Below are 26,385 nucleotides of genomic sequence, written 5' to 3'. Positions count from 1 at the left end.
CACTAAACACTATGACAATAACAAAGTAGACAGCGCAGATGTTTCAGACCAGCATTATGCCGAGGGCACCGACCGTCCATACCGGACCAGTACAGGGTAGGACATCTCGGGAAAGCAGCGCCGTATCTGTGCTGTTAATAATCACCTTCACTATTGGAAATTCTGTTTATTAGTAAAATATTCCACTGTTGTAATATACCGAGGAAACAAGAACAATCTGAAGAAGGCTGAAATTACAAGAGGTTTCTCCAAAATGTCACCAGCAGGCTCAGGCTTATTCCTCCCTTCATGTACTTTAGTACTTGGATCTCCCTGGCTGTTGTAACCTGCTACAGATGGGCAACATCTCCAGACTCTGACTTCTGGCAGCGTTGCTGAATAAGAGCTGCCCATCTCTCATGGGTAACGGCCCCTAGGTCACTTTGCAGCCGTCTTTCTCACATCCCATCAAAGATTTTCTAGTGTTTAGGTGACTGGTGGCGGCTTGGGAATGTGCCAGGACGTCCGACACCGAGCCTCGCTGGACTGTGACTAGTCAGAAACTCTAGTGGTCCCCCGAGCGTCAGCTCCTCACAGAAGGCGTGATGTTTCCTCCTATGTGAGAGCCGACATCTAATTATGAGCAAACGTGATATCCGAGTATTTCAGGTATGCTCAAATAATGTGCTAGACAGCCACAACACCTGCGGGATTGCTTCCCAGCCACAGAGACTTGTACATCTTATACGAGGACGCCCAAGACTCAGATGTCTCATTCTTCCAGCACCTTCTCTAATCACATTATATCCTCCACCACACACACTGTAGGTTTCCAGCTCCAGGGTATCACTAAGCCTCCAACACGCTCAGGGTTGTAGGTCAGGTGTTCTTCCAGGAGATGCTTCATTCTATTCTTCCAGCACGAGACTTACATGAAAAGTCGTGTATTGGGCCCCCTACTATTTAATAATGATCTAGTGGATGGCTTACACAGTAAAATATCATTGTTTGCAGATGATACAAAACTATGTAAGGTAGTTAACACAAAGGAGGACAGTTTGCAACTACAGACAGATTTGAGTAAATTGGCAAATGATGAGGTTTAACACAGATAAGTGTAAGGTTATGCACATGGGAGGGAGAAACAGATGCTACAATTACTTACTAAATGGGAAACTGCTGGGGAAATCAGACATGGAAAAAGACTTAGGTATCTTAGTCAATAAGAAGCTAAATTGGAGTGCCCAGTGTCAGGCAGCTGCCACCAAAGCAAATAGGGTCATGGGATGCATTAGAAGAGGTCTGGGGACACGAGATGAAAACATAAAATTCTCCCTCTGTACAGATTACTCGTCAGACCACACTTGGAGTATTGTGTGCAATTTTGGACGCTGGTGCTCAAGAAAGGCATTACTGAACTTGAAAGGGTTCAAAGGCGGGCTACTAAAATGATAAATGGAGTTGGTTCACTACAATACCCAGAAAGGTTATCAAAATTAGATCTATTTACTCTAGAAAAGAGAAGACTTAGGGGAGACCTAATATATATGTACAAGTATATCAGAGGGCAATACAGAGATCTCTCCAATGAACTGTTTGTACCAAGGACTGTGACAAGAACAAGGTGGCCTTCTCTTCGTTTGGAGGAAAGACAATTTCTGCCCCATCATAGAAGAGGGTTCTTCACAGTAAGAGCAGTGAGGCTCTGGAATTCTCTTCCTGAGGAAGTGGTGATGGCCAACTCACTGATTGAGTTTAAGAAAGGAATGGATGCTTTTCTTGTGAGTAACAGTATAGAAGGTTACAAACAGAATATTATAGGTAGATGGTTGACCCAGCTTAGGGGAAGGAATTTTTTTCCCTATGGAGAAAATTGGCTTCTACTCTGTGGGTTTTTTGCCTTCCCCAGGATCAACAATGCAGAACAGCTGCACTAAAAATAGGCTGAACTAGATGGACGACATAAGGTCTTCCTTCAGTTTTCAAAACTATCTAAATATGTAGTCTTGTAACCTCACTCCACAGCCCAGAATCCTAGAACTTGCTATGTGTATGGGTTTGTACATTGGAGGCAACTTTTCTTTTGCTGCTGAGTCCATAGAGGGGACATCTTAGTGTTTAGGCACAGAAATTGTACAATAAGACACGTACTAACACTAACTGATCTCGCTGCAGGTTTTGTAGCTCCGGCCTCTGAGGAATCTGGTGGCAGCCGTTGATGGCTTCCTCTTCGTGCAGGTCAGGCAGCCGCTGCTTCTCTGTCACCTCTGCTTCCTGCTGTATCCATATGGACACTCTCACTAGCAACATCTTGTGTCCTTGTGCCTTCTCTTTGTGAAGCCCCTCTTTTGCTATCACAGCTCGCCCGTGTGTATTTGATGTTTAATCTCATAGCCGATTATAGTATTTTATTATTACATCCAAAGCTAGAAAGAAATGGCTATAATGGGGGAATCTATCCTTGGGGAACAATTCTAAGACTGCAAGAGATGAGTGAACGTGCTCGGATATGATGTTATTTGAGCATGCTCAGGTGCTGAGTGTCTTTGGCGTGTTCGAAAAATAGATTAAGAGTCCCCGCAGCTGCATGTTACAGTCGCAACACCTGCACGGATCGCCTAACGGCCACGTGGACTCCACGCACACTCTCAGATGACACCTGATCCACGCACATTCGCACATCACCAATTTTCAGCTATTTGCAATAATCCAATAAAACAAAAACAATGTAAAACAGATTATGTGAATTTTTCAATAAACAGCATAAATAAGTGAATAATTTTGCAGCTTTTTGTCTGCTCACATGACCTCCAACCAGCATCACAGTGTGTCTGCCGCTTCCTAGGTGATTACACCTTTATGGTCCCTATACATACCCCCTAAGCAATGTTGCAGCACGCAAATGTAAGGAATGTAGAAATCCAAATTTGAGAAAAGCAGATTTTGCTTTATTATATATATTTTTTTTTTTTTTTTTACATTTTTATTTAAATGAGAATTCTTCCAGATGATAAGAGCTAAGTACAATCACATCGTATAAGGAGGGGGTGACCGAGAGAAAATGAAATGGAACTTGGAGGGTGATGGGGGGACTTTAGGGATTGGGGGGGGGGTGTTGGTCTGATTCCTTGTGGATGACGCTAGTGAGGTTTTATTCTGCTTTTGGGTCACTTAAAAAGGTTTCTCTTTAATAGATTTTTAAAAAAATATAAAACACTTGGTATCGATCACCTCACCGCAGTCTCCTACAGGCAACGTCTGGGTTCAAAGTGACATTGGCGTTTGATCTGCGTTGCGGACCCCTTAGCTTACAAACCAATACACCTTTTTTGTCGTAAAACTATAGAAATATGATATGATTGCAAATTAATGCCTTAAAAGCGTACACCCCAGAGGGCCACCAACCCACACGTCACAAATACCTGGGGGGAATGGCTGCCCCCACTGTGGATAGACGAGGTGCACGCTTTTTTTTTTTTTACAGGAGGATTTGCTGTAAGACCGCGCTCTCACAATGTAAATGCCTAAACAAACTAGGAGCAGCAACGACATCCAGCGAGGAGTAAAGTTATAATATATACAAGACATAGCACGGACTGAACCGGAAGCGAAGTAAAGCTGGTTCAGATAGTATTCAGTTTGCTACTACATACACACTGTACACCGGATATATACACAACCAGACTACGATCCTTATATCGAGCCAGAGCACGGGATAATTGGGGCCATGAATGAATCTGAGGAGGGTTTCATATGGTGTTTGGGAAGGGGACAGCCAATAACTGAAGGGTCTGTGTGCCGTTTCCCACAGGCAGGGGCAAGGTTTGCAGAATTCTTTACAAAAGCAGATTCTTTTTAGCTCTGGCCCCACCCATGCAGAGCAACTACATAAAGGTTACATACCCAGCACATGGACCAAATGGAGGCCTCTGTGCAACTCTGATCTCTCAAAAGGAGGCTAGGAACAGATGAGATGTAAGAAAGACAACCAGCAGTGTCAGCAGATTAACTAACAGGTTGTTGGAAAGTAACAGGCGGTATTCCACATCGTGCCATTCTATCAGCGCCTGCAAGAAATAGGTTGATGTGTGAACTAGGGGGCAGAACCCGAATACATTATATGCAATGCTGCTCTGGGAGGGAGAGACATAGTGGTCTGTTACTTGTGGTTCCTCAGCAGTGGCTTGCTGGCAGCTATAATTTTGAACAGTGCCATTCTTGTTCAGAGGCAGAGTATGATATTGCTCTTCAGACACGTTCACAGCTCTTGAAAATGGCAAGGTGTGGAATCACAGAGAATATTAGAAAGATGCGTTCCTTTAGGGTTGGCTTATAAAAGCCACAGGGACCCGGTTATTTGAGTTATCCAGATAGTGTAACCTCTCCATGCTATTACTGGAAGAGAGGTCTAGACAGATACACCCTGCCTACACATACAGTAATGGCCCAAAATGAGAGCAACAATTTTAGCTGTGGTTGGTGCTTTACACAATGCCCCCTATAACCCAACAATTTGTAACAGACTTGACAGGAATGATGCGGATCATGGTCTAGACCAGCGTTTCTCAAACTCCAGTCCTCCTGGCCCCCAACATGTCATGTTTTCAGGTTTTTCCTTAGTATTGCACAGGTAATGGATTATCAAGGCATCAAAAATTGCCACGGGTTCTCTCACCTGTACAATACCAAGGAAATCTGGAAAACCTGACCTGCTGGGGGCCATGAAGACCAGGGTTTGGGAAACACTGGCCTAGACCAACACACCCATTAGGAAAGACTGTACAGCCTGGTGTGGTAATCTCCAATTAAACCTTTAAAAAAAAAAACAAAAAAAAAAAAAAACAATCAGGGACTATTGTTCTCTATGATGACCAAGTAGAAACGTAGCCATATATACACAGGTTCTGATAAAACCAAGCTGGTGCCACAGTCATTGGACACCTACAGATGTATAACTTAGAAGCTGCAATGATGAGACACCAAGATCACCATACTGATCTAACAGATATCTTCAGCTCCATCAGAGAAAAGCACAAAATCAATAGGCCCACAGGCTGCAGAAAATCAAAGGGCTGAACCATGAACTGGTAAAGAGTCTGATACACCAGATCCTATAAATACCTATTCTTTTCCATATTCCCAACTTCTGAATGAGAAGTAAAACCTTTCCTTGGATGAGAAGATGCAGTTTATTGGTAATTTCTGGCAGGATACCCTACAATGGGGAATTAGTGAGGGGAGTGACACAGTTCACAAGCAGAGATATCAAGGTCACGCTCCGCACCCTCAAACCTGCACTAGGCATAATATAGTAAATTAGTCTTGAACAGCATGCAGCACTCAGACACATTTCCTAACTGTCCCTTTAACTAATGGACTGCAATGGATAGGCTATGTGCAGCAATAGTGGTGCTGGTGTGCAAGAACAGACATGTCCCTGACATCTATGGCTCTGCAGCTTCTGGAAAACTATCACCCCCAACATGCTGGGCTCTGCAGTTTTGCAAAGCTGGAAAGCCAAAAGTTAGAAATCACTGCAAACAGTTTGAGTCACTTCTGAGATGCAGGTGCTAGCAAGAGGAATTGACATAGTACTAATGCTTAACCCTAAAAACGGTGCTCATCCAGCAGCAATCACCGCCCAAAACTGAACAGATCCATCATAGAATACAAGGAAGGGGTTAAAAGTCATTATATATCCATTTATGTAGGGGAGAGAAAATTAAATAAGCATACAGTCAGGAAGTGTGTCATTTAAAAACAGATTTAAGAAACGGGTGATACAAATCCGCTGCTGTGCGTCAGTAACGAGGTGGAGATCACGGACGGCGTGGTCACATGATGGCATACGGGGAAGCCGAAAGCTTAACGCTCCTGTGTCAGTGGAGGAGTCTGTTCAGCAAAAAGTAAATCTACAGATGCAGATATGGGTAGTTTGTTTTTTATCTCACTTTTCTATTGTCTTCCAAGAATTCATGGAGGGGGTCACTATCCACCGCCAGTCCGTGTGACTGTGGAGGTAACGCAGAAGGTTCTCAGCCGAGGGAGAATCCGAAAAAAAAAAAAAAAATGAGCAGGAGAAAACGGAGGTGAATGGGAAGCAATAAGAAGTAGGTATTTACAAAAAGAAATAAAACAAAAAAAAAAAAACAAAAAAAAACAAAAAAAAAAAAAAAAAACTGTGGCCCGCTTCTCAGGCCGCACTCTCCTCCATTTTCGCCACTGAAGGCTTTATGGCCCCTGTCCGAGGGGGCTTCAGCTGACTGGTGGTGGGTTGATCAGGAAGATTGGGGGAAACCAGGCCGCACTTTTCCTCTGTCCTCGGCTTTACCTGCTGAAAGACAAAACAAAGGAAAATGTCAGGTAGGTAAAAGCTTGAATGGCAATCTGGGGGATAAGCAGACACCAAACTTTGAGTGGGGGTCCAGGTACAGGCTGTAGCTGAGGGCAACAGAGATCTCTGCATCTATGGAAGTACACTGCAGCAAATGACAAGTTCGGCAGCTTCCCAAAAAGGGCTTAGGCTCAGTTCCTAACAATATTCAAGATCTCCACTTGCTATACAAGAATGATAGGAAAATAAACATACTCGTTACTTGCCACAGCAGAGAAGCGGCTACAGTTGCATCTAGCCTGAGCAATCAGCAAACAGGCCAAAATTCTTTACCTGCCCTGACACATTGTAACAAAATACTGGGAGAGAAGAAGGACTTGGGATGCTCAGGATGGACACACTGATAACAAGCGGAGACCTTGACTACGGTGAGGTATTGGAACACACGGTATAAGGTTGCAGTGACGACACTAGGCAGCGATCGAACCTTTTTCTTATACAGGACTGGACAAGGCCTCTGAGGCAGAAACATCCAACAACACACGAGCAATGAAGAAGCCGATACGACAGTCACACAGGCCACAAACACGTCACGAGGACAGCAGACGATGTGGAGAAAGAGGGAATATCATTCCAGGAAAAGAGTCTCCTAATTACTACAAAAAAACACCTTAATATCTCCATGCAAAGCGGGCGGATATATGAGCACTCGGCCTGATCCATAAGGCTTTGTTCAACACCAACCGCTATGTCCCTAGCAGCATGGGCCCTGTGTACATCGAAGGATGGGCCCGCTCCTGCTGACCCAGTGATGGACAAAGTCTACACATGTAGAGGTGAGTACGGGCCACTTGATCACAGGGTTTTACCTGCTGAGGATAGTGTCCCAAGTTGGCAGATGGCCCCGCTCCTGGTGATTTTCCACTGGGGCTAGCTGAAGCTGGCCTTAAAATGAAAGGCAACTGGTTCAAAGAAGGTAAAGAGCAAAACCACAACTACTGGTGCCTGGAAGAATATGGACTAATGGGAGGGAGTAAGATGGAGCGGACGTATAGAGATGTGCGACTTTACAGACGAAGTGGAGGCAAATCCTGCCACAACAACCCAATGCCTGAAACCAGTGCTCAATGCATGAGGAGAGGAGAGGAGCAACGTAAACTACAGAGGAGCCATGCATCAAAAATAGCAGCCGCACACACAACACACTGCCGAAAAACATGTCTGCAGAGCTTTACTCACTATTCTGCTCTGTACTCACTGTGGACATACATTACGTATCCAGTACTGATCCTGAGTTACCGTATTTTTCGAACCATAGCAGGAATTTACTTACAAATACTGTGGTGGCGGTCCTGGTCTGAGGCTGCAGGGCGATGCAGCCTCCCTTCCCAGGCTGGTGCGGCGGCAGTGGTGCTCCTCTGTGGGTCGGCGGAAGTGGTGGTGCTCTGTGGGGTGGCGGGGCTCCACCGGCATTTTGTGAAAGCACAGAGGTCCCCGCAGTTCCAGCGCTGCGATACTGTGGCCTCCGGGAAAATGGCCGCCAGGTGCGGCACATGCTCAGATTCAGATCTCGAGACGCATCGCGGCACTGGATCTGCCAGGGCCTCCGGGCTTTCACAAAATGCCGGCGGAGAACTGCCGCCCCACAGAGGAGCACCACCACTGCCGTACCTGGCGCAAAATGCCAGCGGAGCCCCGCCGCACCAAAGAGCAGCAGCACCACCGCCCCAATGTTTACTGTAAACGATATCTATAACTTTGTAAGTCTCTCCTTCTCATGTACAGCACCATGGAGTTAATGATGCTATATAAATAAATAATAAAAACAACATTATATTTTTTTCCCTATTTTCCTACTCAAAATTTGAGGTGCGTCTTATAGTCCAAAAAATACGGTACAGCTTGTGTTATCCCCCAGACCTGCACTCACTATTCTGCAGATGCAGTTCCTGTGTATATACATTACTGAGCCTGAGTTACATTCGGTATTATACTCCAGAGCTGCACTCACTATTCTGCTGGTGCTGTCACTGTGTACATACATTACTGATCCTGAGTTACATCCTGTATTATACCCCAGAGCTGCACTCACTATTCTGCTGGTGCAGTCACTGTGTACATACATTACTTATCCTGTACTGATCCTGGGTTACAGCCTGTATTATACTCCAGAGCTGCACTCACTATTCTGCTGGTGCAGTCACTGTGTACATACATTACTTATCCTGTACTGATCCTGGGTTACAGCCTGTATTATACTCCAGAGCTGCACTCACTATTCTGCTGGTGCAGTCACTGTGTACATACATTACTTATCCTGTACTGATCCTGGGTTACAGCCTGTATTATACTCCAGAGCTGCACTCACTATTCTGCTGGTGCAGTCACTATGTACATACATTACATTACTTATCCTGTACTGATCCTGAGTTACATCCTGTATTATACTCCAGAGCTGCACTCACTATTCTGCTGGTACAGTCACTGTGTACATACATTACTGATCCTGAGTTACATCCTGTATTATACCCCAGAGCTGCACTCACTATTCTGCTGGTGCAGTCACTATGTACATACATTACTTATCCTGTACTGATCCTGAGTTACATCCTGTATTATACTCCAGAGCTGCACTCACTATTCTGCTGGTGCAGTCACTGTGTACATACATTACTGTTCCTGTACTGATCCGGAGTTACCTCCTGTATTATACTCCCGAGCTGCACTCACTATTCTGCTGGTGCAGTCACTGTGTACACACATTACATTACTTATCCTGTACTGATCCGGAGTTACCTCCTGTATTATACTCCAGAACTGCACTCACTATTCTGCAGGAGGGCACAGGATCTTATTATAAACTATTGGTCTTATTATAACTGACCTGCTAAACAAAAAACAAAACACCAGCCATTCCACATGGACCAAGTAATGAAGAGTTAGAGCAGACAGATGAGCTTCTGGTGTGACAGTTCTCTCTCCCATGTGGGGACGCAGTTACACACAAGGCAAGTGAGAGGTCCCGGGTCTTACCGATAAGAGTGCTGTGCTTGCACAGAGGCGGCGGTCTGCATATTCTGCTTGCCTTCCGTGAAATGAAATCCCTTCATCTCCATCTGAGAGGACTGGAGTGGAGACAATGAATACATGAGCACTGCCCCAATATCTGGAGTGAGTATGTGGGCATAATAAATAAATAAAATATAAGTATAAAATATATATATTACACACACACACACGTGAAATTTCAGTATGACAATAAGGTACCCTCTAACCTTTTCATCTGAACTTAAAGGGAAGGTGCCGCAATTTTATATAATTTGCAAAAAAATAGTAAGTTACAAAACATGTTGTTTCAGCAAATGTTGTACTAACCAGGATTTATGGCTTGTTTGTAATAATGTTTTCATGTAGCCACTGGGCGCTGCCATCTTGATTTGCAGATCTGTGGAGGACTCCTACAGTCTGCAAATATGGCCGTCCCTGCACATAGGAGACTGCGGTCGGCTTCCGACCGCACATTGCAGCCTCAGTAGCAGAGAACTGGGCACGTCCCTGTGGGCTGCACCATTCACTGCTGTAGGTGTGGCTGGGCGCCATTTTACTGTAGCCCAGTGCTATCTGCTGAGCTCCACTTACCCTCTATCACAGGACCACTTGTGGCATAACGGGTCCTGTGTTGTGAGGAGAGGCTGAAGAAAAGGAGAAGGTGGTCAGCAGAGAAGAGAAGCGCTCACTGGAGCCGGAGGATGGAGAGTGGTGAGTGCGGGTGACTTTCATCTATGCTCCTCTGTACTGCTTACTCCAGGCTCAGCCCTGTGCTTCCTGCTCCAGCGTCCTCCTGCTCTGTCTCCGCCTCCTCACTCACAGCCCCAGTGATCTCCGGTAATCTGACACCTTTGCTTTTATGGCTGTCTGAGGAGGACAGTGACTTATACAGCCGGTATAATTTGGGGGGGCTGGAAGTTTCACCAGTGTGGGCATATCTGTAATACTGTCTGCTGAGCCGTGTATCTAATCCTCTCCTGTGTGATACTGCCTGCTGAGCCGTGTATCTAATCCTCTCCTGTGTGATACTGCCTGCTGAGCCGTGTATCTAATCCTCTCCTGTGTGATACTGCCTGCTGAGCCATGCATCTAATCCTCTTCTGTGTGATACTGCCTGCTGAGCCGTGCATCTAATCCTCTTCTGTGTGATACTGCCTGCTGAGCCGTGCATCTAATCCTCTCCTGTGTGATACTGCCTGCTGAGCCGTGTATCTAACCCTATCCTGTGTGATACTGCCTGCTGAGCCGTGTATCTAATCCTCTCCTGTGTGATACTGCCTGCTGAGCCGTGCATCTAATCCTCTTCTGTGTGATACTGCCTGCTGAGCCGTGCATCTAATCCTCTTCTGTGTGATACTGCCTGCTGAGCCGTGCATCTAATCCTCTCCTGTGTGATACTGCCTGCTGAGCCGTGTATCTAACCCTATCCTGTGTGATACCGCCTGCTGAGCCGTGTATCTAATCCTCTCCTGTGTGATACCGACTGCTGAGCCGTGTATCTAATCCTCTCCTGTGTGATACCGACTGCTGAGCCGTGTATCTAATCCTCTCCTGTGTGATACCGACTGCTGAGCCGTGTATCTAATCCTCTCCTGTGTGATACTGACTGCTGAGCCGTGTATGTAATCCTCTCCTGTGATACTTTCTGCTGAGCCGTGTATCTAATCCTCTCCTGTGTGATACTGTCTGCTGAGCCGTGTATCTAATCCTCTCCTGTGTGATACTGTCTGCTGAGCTGTGTATCTAATCCTATCCTGTGTGATACTGTATTCTGAGCCGGGTATCTAATCCTCTCCTGTGTGATACTTTCTGCTGAGCCGTGTATCTAATCCTCTCCTGTGTGATACTGACTGCTGAGCCGTGTATCTAATCCTCTCCTGTGTGATACTGCCTGCTGAGCCGTGCATCTAATCCTCTCCTGTGTGATACTGCCTGCTGAGCCGTGTATCTAATCCTCTCCTGTGTGATACTGCCTGCTGAGCCGTGTATCTAATCCTCTCCTGTGTGATACTGTCTGCTGAGCTGTGTATCTAATCCTATCCTGTGTGATACTGTATTCTGAGCCGGGTATCTAATCCTCTCCTGTGTGATACTTTCTGCTGAGCCGTGTATCTAATCCTCTCCTGTGTGATACTGCCTGCTGAGCCGTGTATCTAACCCTATCCTGTGTGATACTGCCTGCTGAGCCGTGTATCTAATCCTCTCCTGTGTGATACCGACTGCTGAGCCGTGTATCTAATCCTCTCCTGTGTGATACCGACTGCTGAGCCGTGTATCTAATCCTCTCCTGTGTGATACCGACTGCTGAGCCGTGTATCTAATCCTCTCCTGTGTGATACCGACTGCTGAGCCGTGTATGTAATCCTCTCCTGTGATACTTTCTGCTGAGCCGTGTATCTAATCCTCTCCTGTGTGATACTGTCTGCTGAGCAGTGTATCTAATCCTCTCCTGTGTGATACTGTCTGCTGAGCTGTGTATCTAATCCTATCCTGTGTGATACTGTATTCTGAGCCGGGTATCTAATCCTCTCCTGTGTGATACTTTCTGCTGAGCCGTGTATCTAATCCTCTCCTGTGTGATACTGACTGCTGAGCCGTGTATCTAATCCTCTCCTGTGTGATACTGCCTGCTGAGCCGTGCATCTAATCCTCTCCTGTGTGATACTGCCTGCTGAGCCGTGTATCTAATCCTCTCCTGTGTGATACTGCCTGCTGAGCCGTGTATCTAATCCTCTCCTGTGTGATACTGACTGCTGAGCCGTGTATGTAATCCTATCCTGTGTGATACTGACTGCTGAGCCGTGTATGTAATCCTATCCTGTGTGATACTGACTGCTGAGCCGTGTATCTAATCCTATCCTGTGTGATACTGTATTCTGAGCCGTGTATCTAATCCTCTCCTGTGTGATGCTGCCTGCTGAGCCGTGTATCTAATCCTATCCCGTGTGATACTGCTCTCCTGAAATACTCTGTGCTGCTGTCTCCCTGCTCCTCCCCCATATATCTCCCTCTGTGCCCCCCCATAGACCAGCACACTGCTGTCCTGAAATACTCTGTGCTGCTGTCACCCTGCTCCCAGAATCCATCCTCGGTGACCGAAGACCCCATTCCTGTCCTCAGATCCTGTCCTCGCGATGTGTGAAACCGAGGGGACAGGGGCCTGATATATGGAGGAAGGAGCAGGGCGACAGCAGCACAGAGTATTTCAGGAGAGCAGTGTGCTGGTCTGTGGGTGGCACCCTGATCGGTGCCAGGGAATGTACAAAGAGCGCTGTGTTTTATACACATGGATGGACCGTCTGCTTGTCTGCTCCACAGAAATTCAGGAAACATGTCTGCTGATTGATGACCTGTTCTGATCCAGACTTTACATGCAAAGACAGTCAGTAACTTTGCAAGCCCCATCAAAATGGCTGCTCACTGTGTCTATAGATGTCATAGGTTTTTGTGCCAGATTTCAGTAGCTGCTCCCCCTAGTGTTAACAAGTGGAAATGCCAAACTTTTTAAAATTATTTTTCATATTTTGCAAAATTAAAAACAAACGATAATATTTTTTAAGAAAATGTAAACATTAATTCTTTACATTTTTTCAATTGCTGAAAAAAAATTTTTTGGATGGCACCTTCCCTTTAATGTGACGTCTCTAGACCTTTGACAGCACAGGTCCAACTGTTCAATATGTATGTTTTGCACAACCTGCTGTTCTCTAACAAGGAGTTTAATGGCAAAATTCACAACAAGTGTTTGAGCCATGAATCGGCCAATACATTTCAGGGTTCAATTAGAATTGATATTAAACAATCCTCCTCATCACGCTGTTCACATTTTGACATCATGAGACCAAGACAGCTAACAATTGATTAGCAGGACATGGCCATTGAGAGGCTTCAAGCAGGATGTCCTCAGACGGAAGAGGCCACTGAGCCTAGAGAGTCACAGAGTCATCAGCAGGTTGTAGCAGCTACAGAGGAACTGGAAGAGTCACAGAGAGCCAGAGAAGTGGAAGTCCTGTGTCCACATCCCACACTGACAGTTTCATTGTGGCAATGTCATTTGGAGCCGATGATGAACGGCACACAACTCCAGGCACATGTAAGGGTGGTGAGAGGCACCCAAGTGTCATGTGAGACTATTCACAATCGTTTACATCAGAGTAGTCTGTGTACTAGGGTACAGGGTATCTGACCCCACCACTAGGCACAGGCGTCCTCTACGCTGGACGAGGGACCAGTAGGCCTCAGTGTTGTTCACTAATGAAAGTGGATTCACGCGCAGCAAATATGATGGCCGCCAACGATGTTGGAAACGTGAAGGAGAGCACTATGCATCAGCCACTGTTGTCACCAAACAAGCCTTCGGTGGTGATGGTGTCACAATTTGGGCAGGCGGTCTTAGTCAGTACAGGACTATCCTACACTGTGAATGGTACAGTGACCAGGCCCTACTACTTGGGTAACATCATTAATCCAATCATTGTGCCTCTGCACAAACAGTACAGGCCTACTTACATCTTTATGGATGACAATGTTCCAGCTCATCGAGGTGGCATCATTAGAGAACGGCTGCTTGAGACTGAAGGACCTCAAATAGAGCGGCCTGCATTTTCTCTAGCTGAGTCGCCGTGTAGAGGCTCGCAACTCTGCACCCCAGAACCTCAATGACCTGAGGGGTACCCTTCAAGAGTGGGATGCCTCAGCACACAAATGCACTTGTGAGGAGCAGGAGACGACGTTGTCAAGATGCAATTGATACTCAGAGCCACGGGACAAGTTATTGAAACATTGACTTTTTTGGGGGATATACCTCCACTGTTGTTGGCATTTGTTTCAATAAATCATTTGAGATGAGAAAATCACCATTTCATGATTCTACTTAAAATGCCTGACTTTCATGATGAAATATCACTGTAGCATAAATTTATGAGAATACATTAATAAAACATATATTTACATATACACACGTGTGGTATCTGTAACGATTCCCTCCCACCTCATTTATAAGCCATCCTAAAACGCGCTCACTCACTTCTCGACTTGCGGTCAGGACTGAGGGTTGCATCCTCCGTGGAGCACCCACCGGCATGTTCTGCCCCTGTGGGATCTGAATGGACTGCGGTAAGAGCATTGGCTGCTGTCCGGAGTTATACCGAGGCATCCCCAGCTGAGAACCAGCCATGGGCATAGTTAGCTATAAGAGAGAGGGGTTTAGTGTGACACACGTGTGCCAACACGGCTGAAATGAGGAGACTCCTCCGCGCTCACCTGTGTGAGAGGGGAGTCCATTATCTGCGAGGCCCCCATGCTCGCTGCCTGGTTCAGCTGACTCTCATACACAAGTTGCTGACTTCCGCTGAGAGGCTGATAAGGGGACGCCGGCTGCGTCTTCACCATCTCCAGAGGCTGCATTCCAGGAAACGGGGAGTACTGGGGCTTCAGTCCGGTGCCACTGGTCAGAACCATGGCACTGGGCTGGGACAAGCTGGGGTGCATGTACACCTGGGACCTGGAGACACGATACGCAGTGTGTGGGACATGCAGAATATTAGACAGAGGGACCAGGGCTGGGCCATACACAGGCATTACCTAAAGGGTTGCATGGAGCTGTATATGTCTTGTGATTGGGATACGGGAAGTCCTCCTCTCATGCTTAACTGAGCCTGCGCTTGCAGTGAGGTGTGGAGAGACATGGGAATCTGCTGGGCAGCTGCAGCCTGTCAGAAAGCAGAAAAAAAGCAAATGCAAAATCCTGTATACACCACAAAGGACTAAATGCACGCTGACATTGTAGAATTAAGGATTCATGGCAGGACATTGCCACACACCCTACCTGCCCCAAGATGGATATATCACTTAAGGTGTTAAATGATCCATCTAGCCCGCAGGACTTGCATCTACGCTACCCAGGATCAGACTCTGTCCACGAAGGACCCCATCCTGAGCTCTGATGGAAGTCAGCCCAGTTTATAATAGGAAGTTTCTGAATCCATCATTGTGCATTATGCATCAGCCTCTCAGACACAAAATTTCCTCAGTTTTCTTGTGAGTGCGGAGTGAATAATCAGCAGGATCTATCGAAACATCATGACATCAGGGCAGCCCCATAGGACCCATGTATCAGAATCTCCAAGTGGAAGAAGCAATGGACCGTACAGACCTGTTGGTATCCTTGCTGCTGAGGTATCGTCTGCTGGACCAGACGCGGCTGCCCTGCAAACATGTGACTTTCCAGGTAGAGAGGGGGAATGTGGTTCCCTAAAAAAAGAATAAATAATGCAGAAAGACAAGAGAAGAAATCCTGAGAGCAAAAATCCTGCGATCAGATGATTAAAAAGGGTTGTCCAGTAATGGACAACCCATTATTCGATAGTAAATGGAGGTGAATATAATATATATTCACGTCCTGGGCCGGTGCTACATTCCTTACTGGTCTGCAGGGATCAACATCCAATGGGATAATCAAAAGTGCAGCAGCGATCACATACTACACCAATAAAATGTGAACATTGCAGGCGATCAGTGGAAGCCAACTGCAGAAGATGTAGCACCGGGCTAGGAGAATTTTTACTTTCACCTCACTGACCCAATAAATAAGCAGTTGTCCAGTACCATAAAACACTTTTATTCCCATTACAGTCTCTCAGTAAACAAATTTCCTCAAGCCCCTTCTGAGTACGAGTAGAAGGGTCAGAAGGATCTATTGGAGCATCACAGAAACAGAATATCATCAGCACAATATAAAGCTTGATCCAGTGCAACATCCCATCTCCACTCACACCCAGAGCTGCATTCAAAAGTGATTCCCCCATAGAAACAGCCTGAGACCATGTAATAAGCCACCAGCCTACAGCACAGTGTAAAATTCTGAACCAGCCAAACCGCTTCATAGGACGCAGAATTATGAATGCAGCTCTAGATATGGATTGAGAATAAGTACATCAAGCAAAAATAAAAAATACCTGGCAGAGAAGCTGAAGGGGCCACAGAGGCAACGGGCATGGGAGGCATTGACACCCCCCCAAAGGAGCTGTAATTGACACCTGTAGAAGTTCCCACACTGGAGGGCGACTGTATCCCTGAGCTGGGGCCGGCTGGGGAGCTCTGCTCCGGCAAACTGGGCGAGTTCTCCCAGGCCTTGCGGGCAGACTCCATCTGCAGGTTACAGAGGAAATAAATGAATCCAACATAACGAACCCCCAAAGTCACTTATAGGGAGCAATCAAAGTGAGAGATGGAATTAAATCTACATGGTTTATGATTCTGCACATGAATCTGTCTGCTCTCACCTGAGTTGTGCACAGACATGGATGGTGGGAATTTAGTCACATGGAGGGACCTTTTAATTTTACCTTCAGTGTGAGGTCGGCAGTGGGGTATGACATGGGGTTTAGTCCCATCCCTTGCTGGAGGTGGTGGTCTCTTCTCAGCATGGGTATGGACTGTGATAGACCAGCCTGCAATAAGAAGAAAACAGTAAGTCCATCATCAATGGAAGTATTCCCATCACTGAAGTATATATCATTACAGATGTAATAAATCCAGTACAATACCCTGCATCAGCAGGCTGCTGTGCCTTCTATACTCCCCTCCACCTTGTATATGGAGATATCTGGGCTGCAGCAAGTATTGCCAAACAATGGATCCAACATAAAGACCACATAATTATCATGACAGGAGGTTCCTGCCCTCAATGTCTCTCAAGTGTAAAAGCAAAATGAATTATATATTCACCTTGTTCACTAGGGCATCCTGAAGTTTGGCAACAGAACTAGCAGCAGGTCCAGGAGCAGCTCCAGGGGGTAATGAGTAATCTGCATCCTGAGCAGGGGAAAAAAAATAAAGAACAAAAGAAAAAAAATGAACAAATTGATAAAAGAGAAAAAGACCACTAGAAGTAATTCAGGATGATGACGGAGGTGACGGCGGCAGCAGCAGCAGGAGGGGCACGTTTGTTAGGAAAGGATAGCAAGACAATTCTCACTTTTGCGCTTACTCCAAATTCAATAGGCGGTACGGGAAGAACAGAATCCACGTGGATCTCGACAGCATTGACCGGCGGCACGCTGCCCTCTAATCGCTCGGCTCCTTCTGAACCTTTCCTGTTCTTTAGAGAGCGCTCATTGCCAATGGGACCTGGCTTGTGTTCCTTGTTCATTCCAGAACTGGAATCTGGCTCCTGCAAGAGAAAAGCACAAGATAAGCAAACAGTATAGACCGAGTAGAAGAGTACCCACATCCAGAACATGGGAGAATTAAGAGAACGGACAGATCTCTGTTCGCTATACCGGTAGCGGCATGACAATGGCGGTGCAGCATCCTACTGATGGACCCACTAAAACTTCCATATTCCACGCTCTCTACGGGACAGCGCATTTAGAAGTCTAGTTCATCGTACCAAGATGGAACACACCTTTTCTGATGATTTTTGACCCTGCTCTTTGGGACACTCTGATTTCGCCTCAACCATGACGGCACCATTCAGCTCCTCTGGTTTCATTGTCCCATATGGAGAGCTACGCTGTGAGGAAGTGGCGGATGATTCTCGAGATTCGGCACTGAGGTCAATGCCGCTGTCACCCTGGCTGCCTTTGAATCCCTACGAATAATGTCACAAGTTAGACTACATGAAGTCTGCAGGACAATTGTTGGGTCCTGTAAGTCTGACTGTTGTGGGAGAATAGGGGGGAGAATGACAATCCCTGTGTTCTACAGCCCCAAGGCCGATGATGAGGAGCAGTCTCTCAGTACATATGTCTCCTCACTTCCCTTCTATTGAGTACATGGTGAAGGGTCAGCAGGATCTATTGGAACATCATAGAGACCAAAGAAAGTCATTACAGGGATGAATGCATATACAGAAGCTGGAAATCTCACCTCAGAGGGCACAGACTCTGCACTGAAACTGCTGCCAGGCTTACCCCAGGAATCACTACCCGACTGGACGGAGATGCCTAGAAAGGAGAACATATTATTGTCATGGCACTTGACATCTGGAATTACATTTTGATGCATGGGTTTTGCAGCATTTGCTGAATCTACAGACCAAATGGCAAACTATGCAGGTTACTTCACAAGTTCCCTTTAAGTCATGGGTACGGTCAGCGAATGACCCCAACCACATGCTCCAGATCTACAAATTAAAAAAAAAAAAATTTAAGAAGTAAAGGACCATTACTAACTTTGACTGCCGCTTTCCCAGATCTCTTTCCCAGGAACATCGGTTTGATCCATGCACATGCTGTTCTGCTTTTTGGCAAAGCGAGGAGGGATCCTTGATTGCATGCTGCTGCTTTTGGTGGGCACCTATACAGCAGAGCAGACAGAATGAGACATCCCATATAGTCCTATGAGGTACACTAGAGATACACAAACCTCTCACCTGCACCATCTGATCCTTTTTCCTACGATCTTTATCCAGGGCTCGTCGTGGTTTATTGGTCATGTCGGAATAAGGCTCTCCACCCAGGTCGACATCATCCTCAATAACGGAGTCTGGAGGAAGCAGCGACATTAATGACCAATCTCATATTGTCTACATGTCATACAGAACAAAGATCATATCTACCTCCATATTTCAGTTCAAAGGCAGTTATAGTTTCCGATTTCTCAACCACTTTTAGCCCTGCCGGCCTGGAATCCCGCTCTGACTTCTTGCATTCTGCGATATCGCACTGAGAAGACCTTTCTAACCCATAGCGGTGGTGGCTGCCATCTTGTGTGTAAGAGTCTTCAGAGCAGCGACTTTATGGATAGAGGGGAGAGAAAAAAAAACGCAAGAAGGAAGCAGAGCTAGACGCTATCATCTATCAGATATTTGTGTCCTGTGGACATGCGATAAATGTCTAATATCCCTTTAATAATCTGTCTGAGGAGTAGATAAATGTCAACAGTATGAAACCCAACTTGACTTATACCCCACTAACACCATCTGGCTTTGTAGACCCCGTTTACCTGGTTTTCCCAGAAGAGGGATTTTGCTGGTATTCCCGAGAGCTCCCTCCGACCCTTGATGGCTTCTCATCATACCCAGAAGATTCTGCCTTGCGTCGGTCCACTAGGGGTCTTTGGCTAGAGAAGCTCCTTTTGGACAGTTCCCTTTTTTCAGAGAAGCAGTTTCCGGAAAGGTTTCCATCCCCGTCCACCTCTCCGGGCCTCTTCTCGCTGAAGTCGCTGCTCTCTGATGCAGTTTCCCAATCCTCGTTCACATGGTCGGAGTTGTGGTAAGAGTGGTCAGGAGACCGCCTGACAGGTGGCCCGGATCTTTCGGAAAGCGGCATCCTTGGACGGGTCTGCCAGTGCTCATGGCTGTTCACAATGCTCCCTACCTCCTCACTGCTCCAGTGACCGGCAGATTCCCTTTCCTGCCTGAGACGTCGAAATCTTGGGGGTTTATCTTGACGAGGAGGTCGTCTCCTCACAAACGATCTTTTATCCAGACTCTCCCGATCTGAATACTCGTCTTGGAAAAATGTCCGCCGATCATCTCCTTGGGTTTCATCAAACACTCTCCTGTGATGGAAGGAGTCGGAGTAGCTGTAGTCATTCCCATGCTCTCGGTCGGCAGTATGCCGCATGACATAGGAGTCTGAGGGTAAGCTATACTCTTGCCAGTTCGTCCCACCAGACTTGGCACTCCAGTGTGAAGACTCCTTGGATATGAAGGGCCGCCTGCTATAACTGTTGCTAAGTCTGGGAGGAAGAGACCTCCCAAAAGCCCTGGGGGCCCTGGATTTGGAGTCTATACTATTCAACTCGTCTGAGTAATTTCTATTGGAGCGCCAGGAATCTTGGAAGTCTCCTTTTCTCGTGTCATCAGCCTCTCTTTCCACAACGGCTTCGTTTTCTGACCCCCGCTGACGTCTGCGTTTGGGGAGCTCCTCATATTCTGACCCTTCACTGTGTGTTTCGCTAACACCGCGCCGTCGTGGGACCCTATTTCGGAAATCCTCAGTGGGGTTAAATTCTCGGACCCCTCTGCCTCTGTTAACCCTCTGACCATTATAAGGGCCAGTCGAACCTCGGCCTCGGAATGTAAAGTCTCTGAACCCTCTGCCTCTTCCACGGCCATGGGTTCTACCCCCAAAAGCCTGCTCTTCATCAATAAATATCCAGTTGCTCCTTTTGGTTTGGGGTGTGGTGTTTGATTCACGAGTAGAGGACTTCATGCCCCATGTTTTCTCCACCTTCTCTTGGGGATTTTTTTCCAAATCATGGACAGTAGGTTGAGGCTTCTCCTCAGTTGTAGAGCTTGACGAGGAGCTTATAGGAGTGGGCTCCAACTTCGGTGTGCTCTCAGGCTTTGCCAGCAGCTTCTCCTTGGTTTTTACTGGCTCCTTGGATTCAAGTTTGCTTTTCTCCAGCTCTTTCTCCTCCACCTTAAGAGCTTTGAGCACCGGTTTCTTTATAGGACCACTGCGACGACTCCTTCCCATGTGCTCCGTGTGCGGCTGTGGGGAGTTGGTGGTGGGCTCATTTCTCCAGTCTGCTCCACCAGCAGAGTCCTGGCTGCTTCTGTCTTCCTTCCTCCATGCTTCACAACCCACATTCTGCTCTTCCTTATCCTCTTCTGCACTACTTGAGGTATCGGAGGACTTCTGATGGTGCACGTACCCCCAGCCATTGAACGGAGGCTTCTTCTCATTCATGAACTCCGACGGTCTACACTGCGCACAGCTCATCGGAGCACGGCTGACAGCAGAATCTGAGGCACTCTCCAGATGCGGGTATGAACAGTCCTGGCCTCGAGGGGAGATACAGCTACTGAAGTTTCCTGTAGACTTCTCATAATTGCCAGTGAGATATTCCTCGCTTCTTTCTTCTAAAGCCTCTTGGTGGACATGCATGGCGTCTGACCTCTCCCTCGAGGAGCAGTAAGACATTTCATTTCTTAAAAGGGGGAAAAATAAACAAATAATTCATATTTACATTCCAAATAACACTGACAATATTTCAAGAGACATCCATGAGCAGAAAAGAGGGATGCGTGCAAGGATTCTTCTATTTAATGACAGTAAGCAGGGTGACACAACAAAGTCCCACAGAAAGTTGCAGAGCTTCCACTATGCAATAAAATGTCTCATCATATGCGATGCACATACATGTCACACATGTAACTCCACTTGTGGCCAGCTATATACATGCATAAATAATAATTGTACAGTGCTGCCGAAATAGGTTGGTGCTATATAAATAAAATTAAGTGAGGACACGTACAGACAAATACATCACAAAGCAACACATAGTTGACCAGCTACCGGAGGAGTCAGGTCCCTGCTTGCAAGCTAATAATCTATACAAGGTGTACACAATGGGTAGAAAGCGCCCGCCATGTACGATCCGCCACCATAATAATAAATAGGGCATTTCCAATAAGCTGCATGACCCGGTCATCAGCCAGGATTTAAGTGCAGTTACCAAGTGCTATTGGGGGTATGGAGGAGTAGGAGGGAAGTCTGAGGAAAATTTATAAAGAGGGAGCAGGGGAAAATTGGTGAAGTGATAGCATTGTCTAAAGCAGACCTGGGCAAAGTGCGGCCCGCGGGCCACATCCGGCCCTCTGGCTGTCTCAGTCCGGACCGCGGACAGAGAGCCGTGGGGCTGGAAACCAGAGGTCCGCGGGCCGCACCATGCCCGACCGCTGGCTGTCTCCATTGTCTCCCTAGGCTCAGTCGGCATTGGTGGAGGAGGGGCCTCCGGCCACTTCCTCCACCAATCAACGTGTGAAACAGCTGACGCGATTACATCATCTCCACGTGTCAGCTGTGCACCGCCGGAGAGTCAGCACACCGAAGGCAGGGAGAAGAGCAGAGCGCCAGGGAACGGGACCGAGGTGAATATGTGGTCTTTTTTTGTGTATGAACATGGGGATTCTATGGGGGTGATAGACAGAACATGGGGATTCTATGGGGATAATGTAGCAAATGAGGAGGCTATGGGGCTGTCGTGCAGAACATAGGGATGCTAGGGGGGTAACATGCTGCACATGGGGATGCTATTGGGATGACATGCTGCACATGGGGAGGCTATGGAACTGTCATGCTGCACATGGGGACTCTATGGGGGGTGACATGTGGCACATGGGGAGGCTATGGGGGCCTCATGCAGTATATGGGAAGGTTGTGTGGGGTTCATGCAATATATAGGGAGGCTGTGTGGGGCTAATGTAGTGTATGGGGAGGCTGTGAGGGGCCTCATTCAGTATGTGGAGAGACTATGGGGTTCATGCTGTATATGGAAAGGGTGTGTGGGGCACATGCTGTATATGGGAAGTTGTGTGGCTCAGTCAGTATATATAGGAAGGCTGTGTGGGGTCATGCTGTATTTGGGGAGGCTGTTTGTGCCTATTGCAGTATATTGGGAGACTGTGGGGCTCATGCAGTATATATAGGTAGGATGTGTGGGGCTCATGCAGTATATAGGGAGGCTGTGTAGGGCTCACGCTGTATATGGGGAGGCTGTATGAGGCTCATGCTGTGTATAAGGGGCTGTGGGGGGGCTTCATATGATATACAAAAGGGGCTGTACTTGGGTTCAAAGATATATAGGGGGTGTCAGCATACTTAAATTTGCTCAATGTTAAGTGATAAAATTATTAATAAATTAATATTGAGTAGACATAATTTCAAGTTATTGGTTCGGCCCTCCACAACAGTCATTGTCTCTTATGTTGGCCTTCGGGAAAATTAATTGCCCACCCCTGATCTAAAGGGATTGGTTTTTAAAGCATGTTTAAAAACGTAGGGGATAGATATTGAATCTGATCGTCTGCATTCCAGAACACTGGCGCAGTACAAGAGAAGTCTGGGAGACAGAGGTGCGAGGTCCAGATTATGGAAGATGTTATTCTTCGATCACTTGCAGAACAGAGGGTACTGGTATAGTGATAGACAGAAATGAGGGATGCAATACAGGGTGGCGCAGAATTGTGGAGAGCTCTGTGAGTAAGACATATGTTTGTATTGTATTCTGTAGCAAATGAGCAACCAATGTAATGACTGGACAAGGGTGGTGGCATCAGTGTAGTGTCTGGGCAGAAATACGACCCTGACTGCTACATTCAGGATGAATTGGAGAGGAGAAACTTTGGTTAGAGGGTAACCGATCTGAAGAGAGTTGCAGTAGTCCAGACTAGAATGAATAAGAGGGACAAAGATTTTGCAGGTTCAAAAGTGAAAAAAACACATAAGATTCTGGAGAGGTTTTTCAAGATGCAGTTGACACGAGCCAGCGAGTGATTGGATATAAAATAAAGGAAAGTTCTGTCAATTAGAACCCCAAGGCAGCAAGCATGCTGCTGGAGAGTTATGCTTGAACCACCAAAGGTAATTGCAATATCAGGTATAGGTATGTTAGAAGAGGGAGGAAACACGAGAAGTTCTGTTTTGGATAAATTCCGTTTTACATAGAAGGAGGACAAGATGTTAGTGACAGCGACAGACAATCCCTGGCATTCCATATTAAGGTGGGGGTGATGTCAGGAGACAATGTGTATAATGGGTATCATCAGCATAGAGATAGTACTGGAGGACAAAGCCAAAGAGCTCCTTAAGGATAATTTCACATTAGCTTTTTTGCGCAGCGCATCGTGCGCAATAGAAACGCATGCAAAAACGCACCATTTGTTTTTGCATGCGTTTGCATTTATGCGCATTCGGTCTCTAGAGGTTAAAACCAGTGTCTACACATTTTTACACCAAAAACGCATGCGCACGAAAACGCAGACAAACGCATGTCCATGCGCACGCCTGCGTTCCCATAGACTATAATGCGTTATTTTGTCGCATTCCGTGCGCAAGTGTTTTGACGCCTTTCGGCGGACCCAAAAATGCAACAGGTTGCGTCTGGCGCACACCTTGAAAAAAACGCATGCACACGAAAACGCATATGAATGCGTGTAAACGCAAGACCATGCGCACGCCATGTTAAACATAGGCACGCATGACGCATGCGCAAAAAAACGCTAATGTGAAACCAGGCTAAGATAGTAGGAGTCAATAACTACATTCTAATATGGATTTTAATTATGGGAAAACGTAGGAGAATAGAATCGATCAACTTTATGCAGGGGGTCATTTTAAGTCTTTTGAAATGCTTAAAACAGGAATTTGGCCTGCCGAATAGTAGATTTATTCAATATTTACAATTAAGACCTGCATGTTTGGTCAGTCCAGATCCCTTGGTCTGTAAAAGGAAAGTGGCAAATAAACATCGGCCCTATAAATGATACATGGGAAGAAATAGAGCAAGAAATGTCAACGGTATTGGTTAGTGAGTCCCAAAGACTCTCGTATTTATTTTTAATACATAGTAAGAGAGGTGTAATCTATTTAAAAAGGGACTTAAGCCAGACCCACAATTCGGGAAATGCGGTGTATCGAATGCAGACTTAATTCATCTAATGGGGAATTCGCCTCGCTTGACATGCTTCTGGGGAAATGCGCAGGACCTTATTAATTAGATTTTAATTGTCAGAGCCCAGAGGATCCTAAAGTGTGTATTCTTGGATAGTTGGCAGAAATCCCTGTTCAGAAGAGTAAAGCTACTCACTGGAAGTCACCAAAGTTGCCTTCTATTAAAGAAGTTATAGATGCCATATATAGTACTATAAGAGTCTTGAAAAATATGCATATCAAAATAGAAGGATGTGTCAAAAATTGGAGGACACGTGAGCACCTTGGTTAGCTAGGCCTATCCTAGCACCCTTGATTTTGACTTGGTCAAGGATATTACTATGTGTGTTCCAAAGGATTGGATGGCTGTTTGGCATCTCTCTATAGAGGCATACTTAGTCATATAAAATCAGATATACTTTCATATGGCTGGCCAGTCTAGATAAGTCTCCACTGGGACCTATAACAGTTTATGGTTTGCAGTTTACTTCCTTGAAGACAAATCGCTCTGATAATGCTATAGAGAACTACTTTATTTGTTTTGATCTACCTGTTAGGGCAAGTTCACACTAGTGATTTTTTCTCAGCATTTTTTATGCAGCACCACCTTATCTCTTGGCAGGAAAGAAGCTTCAAGAAAAAGAATGTTTTCCTTGTTTTTTTGCAGCATTTTTTGTGCATTTTGGCAGCGGTTTTGGCATTCTAGATTCATATCTTGGCATGCTGATAAAGTTTAGTATTGAAAAAGAACGTCCTATTCCATAGAATCTGGTTTTGGCACAAAAAAAAAAAAAAATGCAGCAAAATGTGATACCTGTGTTTTTTTTCACTACTCATTCAAGTCAATGGGGGAAAACACTGAATAAACGCTGAAAGAAGTGACATGCTCTATGTCCAAAAAAAAAACATGCAAAGATTTCTGAAGTCTCATAGGCTTTGCTGGTACTGTAAAACACAGCTGATAGTACGAGAAAAAAAAAACGCAGCAAAAACACCTAGTGTGAACTTAGCCAAAAGGTCTACTGATGGATATTTATGTCTTCTCAGCAGCAATAAATGGACATTTGAGAGGGGTAGGGACCGTTTTGTTTTGAATTTTGATTTCTGGACATTCTTGGAAAATGCTAATAAAAAGTTATCCGGTTTAAAAAAAAAATACTGGGAACCAAAACTGCCGTTTGTTTGTCCAATAGAGGTGGTTTATAAAGAGAAGAGGAGGGGGCCTAGGACTGAGATTGAGGAACCCTTATAGTAAGGGGAAGTTTAGAGGTGCATGAACCTGAAAAAAAAAAAAAAAAAAAACAAAACAAAAAAACGGAGCGCAGAGAGGTAGAACGGTGTCCTTGAGGCCGATAGAGTAGAGCATAGTGAGGAGGAGCTGGTGATCCACTGTGTCCAATGCTGCAGACAGAACCATCAGGGAGCAGCAACCAATAGATTTAGCAGTTAGATCACTAGAGACTTGAGTGAGGGCAGTTTCAGTAGAGTGTAAAGAGTGGAAACTTGATTATAAAGTGCCAAGAAGAGCGTTATCTGAGAGATAGTGGATTAGGGGGAACGGACAAAATGTTCCAGGAGTTTAGATATGAAGTATAGATTAGAAACAGTTAGAGTGCATTTCTGGTCGAGGGTTTTTTG

The 26,385-nt window shown here is 46.0% G+C and overlaps 1 protein-coding gene and 2 non-coding genes across 8 annotated transcripts in view; all 3 read right to left on the bottom strand.

The window, feature by feature from the left end:
- Positions 1 to 5,660: 5,660 nt before the first annotated feature.
- The window catches only part of PRRC2B (proline rich coiled-coil 2B), a 119,416-nt gene continuing 98,691 nt past the window's right edge, over positions 5,661 to 26,385 (bottom strand). For 2 of the 6 annotated variants that reach the window (XM_073555945.1, XM_073555947.1), the window contains exons 16-32: positions 19,310 to 21,244; positions 18,924 to 19,099; positions 18,738 to 18,850; positions 18,538 to 18,661; positions 18,233 to 18,309; positions 17,769 to 17,954; positions 17,340 to 17,534; positions 17,090 to 17,176; positions 16,708 to 16,812; positions 16,318 to 16,510; positions 15,516 to 15,613; positions 14,945 to 15,072; positions 14,624 to 14,864; positions 14,388 to 14,549; positions 9,347 to 9,438; positions 7,183 to 7,258; positions 5,661 to 6,313 (exon numbers count right to left, since the gene is read on the bottom strand). In XM_073555945.1, the coding sequence (XP_073412046.1) occupies positions 6,173 to 6,313; positions 7,183 to 7,258; positions 9,347 to 9,438; positions 14,388 to 14,549; positions 14,624 to 14,864; positions 14,945 to 15,072; positions 15,516 to 15,613; positions 16,318 to 16,510; positions 16,708 to 16,812; positions 17,090 to 17,176; positions 17,340 to 17,534; positions 17,769 to 17,954; positions 18,233 to 18,309; positions 18,538 to 18,661; positions 18,738 to 18,850; positions 18,924 to 19,099; positions 19,310 to 21,244 (4,129 nt within the window). In that variant the 3' untranslated portion in view covers positions 5,661 to 6,172. Of the gene's footprint in view, positions 6,314 to 7,182; positions 7,259 to 9,346; positions 9,439 to 14,387; positions 14,550 to 14,623; positions 14,865 to 14,944; positions 15,073 to 15,515; positions 15,614 to 16,317; positions 16,511 to 16,707; positions 16,813 to 17,089; positions 17,177 to 17,339; positions 17,535 to 17,768; positions 17,955 to 18,232; positions 18,310 to 18,537; positions 18,662 to 18,737; positions 18,851 to 18,923; positions 19,100 to 19,309; positions 21,245 to 26,385 lie in introns of those variants that run through there. The other 4 variants (XM_073555946.1, XM_073555948.1, XR_012222604.1 and 1 more) reach the window with 4 other exon arrangements.
- On the bottom strand, positions 15,995 to 16,075 carry LOC141059981 (small nucleolar RNA SNORD62). Its single transcript, XR_012222635.1, has one exon. It is a non-coding gene; the product is annotated as a small nucleolar RNA SNORD62 (small nucleolar RNA).
- LOC141059980 (small nucleolar RNA SNORD62) lies at positions 18,096 to 18,179 on the bottom strand. Its single transcript, XR_012222634.1, has one exon. It is a non-coding gene; the product is annotated as a small nucleolar RNA SNORD62 (small nucleolar RNA).

Source organism: Dendrobates tinctorius, unplaced genomic scaffold, assembly GCF_039654945.1.
Source record: "Dendrobates tinctorius isolate UK_male_01 unplaced genomic scaffold, ASM3965494v1 ptg000231l, whole genome shotgun sequence".
In the NCBI taxonomy this organism is placed as follows: domain Eukaryota; kingdom Metazoa; phylum Chordata; class Amphibia; order Anura; family Dendrobatidae; genus Dendrobates; species Dendrobates tinctorius.
This window is presented reverse-complemented; position numbering and strand designations above follow the sequence as displayed.